At 37.9% G+C, this 6,897-nt stretch overlaps 1 protein-coding gene across 10 annotated transcripts in view; it reads left to right on the top strand.

The window, feature by feature from the left end:
- The first annotated feature begins 252 nt into the window (after positions 1-252).
- Positions 253-6,897, top strand: part of C3H11orf65 (chromosome 3 C11orf65 homolog) — a 60,214-nt gene continuing 53,569 nt past the window's right edge. For 2 of the 10 annotated variants that reach the window (XM_072821851.1, XM_072821845.1), the window contains exons 1-2: positions 293-427; positions 2,061-2,190. In XM_072821851.1, the coding sequence (XP_072677952.1) occupies positions 2,178-2,190 (13 nt within the window). In that variant the 5' untranslated portion in view covers positions 293-427; positions 2,061-2,177. Of the gene's footprint in view, positions 428-1,109; positions 1,194-2,060; positions 2,191-6,897 lie in introns of those variants that run through there. The other 8 variants (XM_072821849.1, XM_072821844.1, XM_072821852.1 and 5 more) reach the window with 6 other exon arrangements.

Below are 6,897 nucleotides of genomic sequence, written 5' to 3'. Positions count from 1 at the left end.
TAACAAGGGGGGGGGGGGGGTGGTATCCTGGAGACCCAGGATCGAGTCCCACGTCGGGCTCCCGGTGCTGGGAGCCTGCTTCTCCCCCTGCCTGTGTCTCTGCCTATCATAAATAAATTTAAAAAACAAAAACAAAAAAACAATGGCGGTGAGAGCTAACAGGTTCCACGTCCTCACGGCTTTGCGTTTGGCATCTCCTGGACACTGGACAGCGAGGTCGGGGTGAGGGAAGGGCGGGGCTGGGGGCCAAGGGGCGGGGCCTCGAGGCGGGCCAGAACGGAAGTAGAGTCGCGTCACTTCCGACCGCGGTGTTAGCCAGGAGTCCGGAGCGTCTCTCACAGCAGCGATTAATAGGTGAAGGCGATGGTGGCCCCTCCCTCTCCGCGGGTACCACAGCCGTCCTGCCTGCTCGCCTCCAGAGCGCCCGGTCTGAGCCTACCCTTCTCTAGCCCTGAAGGCCCCCTGCCCTTGACTCCCGCGCCCCAGCCGCCCCCTTAAAAACGCTTGGTGTCCCTGCAGCGCCCGGTTTCCGGCGCCGCCCTCGCGAACCCCCTCTCTGGGGCAGGTCGCCCTCCCTGCTCGCCCTGCAGCCTCCCGGCCCCCCGGAAACACGGCTGCGCCCCCTTGAGGCCGAGGGCGAAATACTGGTTGATCCACCTCCCCTTCTCCCCGCCCCCACCCGGACTTTTTTTTAGCGGTTCGCCCCCAAGACCTGGTGTTCGTTCGCTTTCATTGCGTTATGTAGAGCTGGGAAAGGGGAAAGCGTCCTTGTGCAGTGTTGTCGTTTGCCTCCCTCCGCCCTCCGTATAAAGGCCCGCAACAAAGAAGGAAGAGCTAAATCACAAAACTGATGAAAAGGTCATGAAACGCTGGTTTTAGTCAGTAAAACCCAAGAGGATTTTGGCTCAGGTCATGATCCCAGAGTTGTGGGACTGAGCCTCCATGGGCTTGTGCTCTGTACTCGTTTGCACTCTCTCAAAATAAATAAAATCTTAAAAAAAAAAAGAAAAAAAGAAAGAAGAAAGAAAGAAAGAAAGAAAGAAAGAAAGAAAGAAAGAAAGAAAGAAAGAAAGAAAGAAAAGAAAAGAAAAAAGAAAAGCAATTAATCCAAAAAAGGAGGTTAGATGCAGGGTTTTACATACCATTTTAACAAAGGGTGATAAATTTGTGAAGTGACAAGATGAAGTTTAATTGTAAGTTTAAATATTTTTAGTTCACTGTGTTTATAAACCAGCTTACAAAATTCTTGAAAATTTATATTTTGGTTCCTCTCAGCTAATACAAGCTAGCTATGGGACACCATCCAAACCAGAAGTTTCAATTTCCCATACAAGGATAGTATGGCTCCTGCCACCTATTTGACCTTCTTTCCACACTTCTGCCTCTTTTCTAAGCTCCAGTAACACTGATTTTTTTTTTTTTTTCTTACAGTCACTTGAACACACCAAGCTTTCGGGGCGTTTTTTATTTTATTTTTTATTTTTTTTAAGATTTTATTTATTCATAAGAGACACAGAGAGGCAGAGACACAGGCAGAGGGAGAAGCAGGCTCCATGCAGGGAGCCCAATGCAGGACTCGATCCCAGGAATCTGGGATCACGCCCAGAGCCGAAGACAGATGCTCAACCACTGAGCCACCCAGGCGTCCCTCAGGGCATTTTTTATATTCTATTTCCTGTGCCTGGAACTCTCATCTACAGTTTTCCTGTAGTTGCTTCTTTGCATCACGAAAATAATTAATGTCTTCACAGTAGAGGGTCCTTCCCTGACTACTTGCACTAAAAGAACCCTGATCATTCTTTGTCCCACTATTCTGTTTTTATCTTCTTTATTGCACATCCATTTCTTTGGGTTTTTACCTCCATACTTTATTTTATCTTACTAATTTTAAGTAGGCTCCATGTCCAGTGTGGGAGTTAAGCTCACAACCCTGAGATTTAAAGTCATGTGCTTTACTAACCAAGCCAGCCAGGCATTGCCACCCCTCCTCTTTAAATTTTAAATATTTACCTCCATATTTTAAATAACATGTTATTCTATTTTTTCTTGATTTCTTTTAGATGTAGTTATTAGTGGATTAGATTAAGACCCTTACTAAGATCCTACTAAGCCCCATCCAAGCAAGGAGACTGAAATCAAGAGTAAGAACTCAAGCAAGATTAAGATCCTTACAAGTGATGTCTGATACAGGTAAAGGGGTATTGAGTATTGGTGTACAGATGTTGATTTCTGGAATGTTCAGTAGAAAACCTGCTGAGTGTCCCTCCTGGACCTGACACTAAGACTAAACTTTAGAGAATTATTAGTGGTAAGGAACCTTTTAAAAAGTTGTAAGCCATTACTTTTGTAAAAAGTGAATTGCTAGAGAAAGGAAAACAAATAACAAAGATGGACCTTGCAAACCATAAGCCCATTGATGGTGTGTTTGTGTACCACAGCAGTGTCAGATTGCTATAAAACTTTGTGACTATTCTTAATTTCTTCATTTCATCTGGTAACATGCAATTTGGACACTAGTACAGGTCTATGAACCACACTCAGAGTAGCACAACTTTTAGAGATCCAACCCCTTTTGTCCTACTTACTTCTCGCTTTTGGGTCAAGCCTGCAATGAGTTGTCCTGCTGATGACAAATTTTTAAAAACTCTTCTTATTATTCAAGTATATACATCTGTTATAGAAGTAAGCAGAATAAACATTTAAAATTCCTCCTTAGTTCTGTCACCACTGTTAACATTCATATTCATACATACATAGATAAACACGTGTGCACACACCTACATATGTCACTTTATACCTTAAATCACTGAGCATTGATAACAGATAATAAATTTAATTATTAGAATACTAATAGACCTAAAATAGCCCTTGTGTCCCATTTGTGTTTAGTTTTTCATTTTTGTTAAACCTAGAAATTAAGTACTCTCATAGATTGTTTATAGGTGTAAATTGATCAGTGTTTTTGAGGACAGTATGGCAGTGTCGAAATTTTAATGTGCATACTCCATTCTTTTATTTTTTATTCTTTTTTCTTTTAAAGATTATTTGAGAGAGGGCAGCCTGGGTGGCTCAGCAGTTTAGTGCCGCCTTCAGCCCAGGACGTGATCCTGGAGACCTGGGATCGAGTCCCATGTCGGGCTCCCTACATGGAGCCTGCTTCTCCCTCTTCCTGTGTCTCTGCCTCTCTCTCTCTGTGCCTCTCATGAATAAATAAATAAAATATTTTTAAAATAAATAAATAAAGATTATTTGAGAGAGAGCGAGCAGGGGGAGAGGGAGAGGGAGAGAGAGAATCTCAAGCAGACACTTTGCTGAGCATGCCAGCCTCGATCTCATGACTCAGAAATCATGACCTGAACCAGAATCAAGAGACACTTAACCCACTGAGCCACCCATGCACCCACCCTTTCCTTTTGTAAATGCATACGTGTAACTGAACTATGTGCATATCATAAAACTAAAATCACACAGTATGAAAGAGTGTATGGGAATAAAACCACCTTCATATTCTAAATCCAGGTCCCTTAATCTCAGTCCTTCTCCAGAGGCACTCACTGTTGGTGGTTACTTGTATCGCCTTCAGGAGAAACTCAAAGCAAATAAATATATACTGTGCATGCCTGTGGGCACAGCAGTTCCATTTCTAAAAATCTATCCAACAGAAATGGTTGTACATGTACCCAAATATATGCATACAGATATTCATTTTGTAATGGTTACAGCAAAAAATAGAAACAATCCAAGTGTTTACTTCTAAAGAACAAATAAATTATGATATATTCAGGAATACTGTGCAACTATAAAGAGTGAGGGAGATCTGTATGTCTTAACATGGAAAAGCCTCCAATAGATGCTGTTAAGTAAAGAAAGCAGAAAATATGTATAGTTTCATCACACCAATGCAAACAGACTGTGGGGTATGTGTGTATACATATATATGGATGTACATGTGTATATATAGTTAAAATGTAAATAAATATAACAAAAGATCTGGAAGAGTCACACATCTATTAACAGATAAAAATAACCTTTGAAAAGAGGATTTGTCTAGAAGAAATGGAGATGGAGGATTTTCAACTTTTACTCTCTTGTTCTATACTTGAAATTTTCACTATAAGAATGTGTGTCATTTATATAATAACTTCTAAAGTAACTAAATCTAGACAGTATGAATAATTTTGGACTTTAAATAATAATGAGATATTAAATGAGGAATGATATTTACACATTCTTCTAATGCCATTCAAATATTGCTCTGATTCTGTGGTTATTTATGAACAACCAAATAACTACAATCTGTATTTTGACCAGTGAAAAAGAACATGGACAGGAAAATGAGTAATGAATTAAGGTGACTAGTATGTTTCAAAATTCAATATAATTATTTTTTCTATTTTTTCTCACATTTCAAATTTGAAATTTTGGTATGATTTTTTAAAGTGACAATAAATCTCAAGTGGCAAAGTTACCCTCTGTATTTATTTCTTTTAATGATAGAAATGGGGACGATGTCCTTAAAAATTATTAAAGCTGATTATCACACAGTTCACAAAGAAAACATTGTTTTCCTTAAGTGTCCTGAAATACACAGATAAACTATACTTTGTTTCTTCTTCACCAGCTGGCTAAGAAGCGTGTATCTCAAAATACTTCCTTTGACACAACAAACGTGTTAAGCCCCAAATATCATCCATTACTATTATTTGTGCTAATAGTTATCTATAAATTGTGAGATTAAATTGCTTAAAATGTTTATCTACATCAGTTTTTTTTTTTTATGATAGTCACACACACACACACACACACAGAGAGAGGCAGAGACACAGGCAGAGGGAGAAGCAGGCTCCACGCACCGGGAGCCCGACGTGGGATTCGATCCCGGGTCTCCAGGATCGTGCCCTGGGCCAAAGGCAGGCGCTAAACCGCTGCGCCACCCAGGGATCCCCTCTACATCAGTTTTTAAACCAGAATCATGCACATGGATAGTTCTTATTTTAAAAATAGTTTATATTATAATGAAAGATATTATATTACACAATAAATGAGTAGTTACAGAGTTACAGTACATAATGCTTTACCTGTATTCTCTAATTCAATCCTCCTGATTGTGAGATGAGTATTTAAGTCCCCATATTTCACAGATGAGGAACTAAAGCTGGAATAAATATAATATCTTACACAAGATCACACAGCTAAGTATGAGGTAGAAATTTTTAAAAATTTAAACCCCCATGTATCTCATTTTAGACCCACAGACTTGACCTATATCCCCATGCCTCCTATATTATTAAAACTATTTGAAGAGGAAAAAAAATCATACTTTGTTTTTCATAAAACACTTTGTCCCTATTATTAAAAATGTCAATTTTTAAAACTCAACAATATATAGTTAGGAAGGAAACATCTCTAGTTTTAAACTTACAGATAATCATCAAAAGAGAAAATAACACATGTATAACACACACACACACATATATATAAAGAAAAACATTTTTCTTTAATTTTTCTATAAATGGCATATCCTATAGAGAATTTTTCTGTTTGGTCTTTGTCTCTCTAAATATGATGCACGTATTAGCCAATGTTTGTTATATGTTTCAATACTTCAGGGATTTGAGATTTATAAATACTTCTAATTTTCACATTTGACAAGTAACAGTTCAGAATTTTTTAATTTTGAGCAGAATTTCTTCACTTAGTTTGGACTATGATAAAACATCTCAGAACCATATTACTGATATAAATGTAATGAATAACATTATTTATACTGTGAAGTTATTAGTACTAGAAATTAAGTAAAACCCATGTTTCTCCCTGTGTTCAGTGCAGGATCCTTTCTTATTCTTTATATTTGACTGTTGGAGAGTTCTGTCCTTTATAAGGTAACCTCATAGAATTGTGACACTGCAAGTGCCTTTGGAGTTAATTATTGCAGTGCTTTTATTTTACAGCTAGTGAAACTGAAGCCTAAGGATGCTGAGCTGTTTGTCTAAGATTACACTAAGTAGTAGTATGAACTGAAAGGAAACCACATGCACAGTCTATCAGTTCAATAGTCTTCCTTCTATGGTTATGTGTCTGAAAACTTACTAAAAGCAATGTATTACTTTAAAAACTTATGTATGGCTTATATTTCCTCTCCTTATGTATACTGACAACAAATAGAATTGTACAAAATTTATATAGCTTAGAGAAACAAAATTCTCACAGTACACTTTTCTGATAACACTGGAACAACTGGAACGGTTTCATTATTTGACCTAGTCAATCACTTAATTTTGAATGGCATCCTTTTTTAGGATAATAAATGCTTAAACAGTATAAGAAAGATTGAGCTTGCTGCAACTTTTTTATGTATGGTAAAATATGCAAAAAGCAATGTTTACCGTCTTAACCACTTGTAAGAGTACAGTTCATTGGTATTAAGTACATTCATAATGTTGTGCAGCCATCACCACCATCAACTACCATAACTCCTTTCATCTTGTAAAACTGAAACCCCATACCCATTAAACCATAACCACCCTGTACCCCCATGTTACTGCCAACCACCATTCTGTCTCTATGGTTTTGACTACTGTAAATATCTCATATAGGTAAAAATCATACAGTATTTGCCTTTTTATGACTGGTTAATTTCAATTAGCATAGTATCCTCAAGGTTTATCCCTGTTGTAGCGTATCTCAGATTTCCATTCTTTTAATGGCTGAATAATATTCTATTGTATACATATACCACATTTTGTTTATTCATCCATCAATGGACACTTGGGTTGCTTTTATGTTTAACTTTTGGGAATAATGCTGCTATAAACTTGGGTATACAAATATCTCTTTAAGCCCCTCCCTACTTTAACTTTTTTTCATATATACCTAGAAATAAAATTGCTATATTAT

Source organism: Canis lupus, chromosome 3 (assembly GCF_048164855.1).
Source record: "Canis lupus baileyi chromosome 3, mCanLup2.hap1, whole genome shotgun sequence".
NCBI lineage: Eukaryota > Metazoa > Chordata > Mammalia > Carnivora > Canidae > Canis > Canis lupus.
The sequence above is the reverse complement of the archived record's forward strand: the minus strand, read 5'-3'. Positions and strand labels throughout refer to the sequence as shown.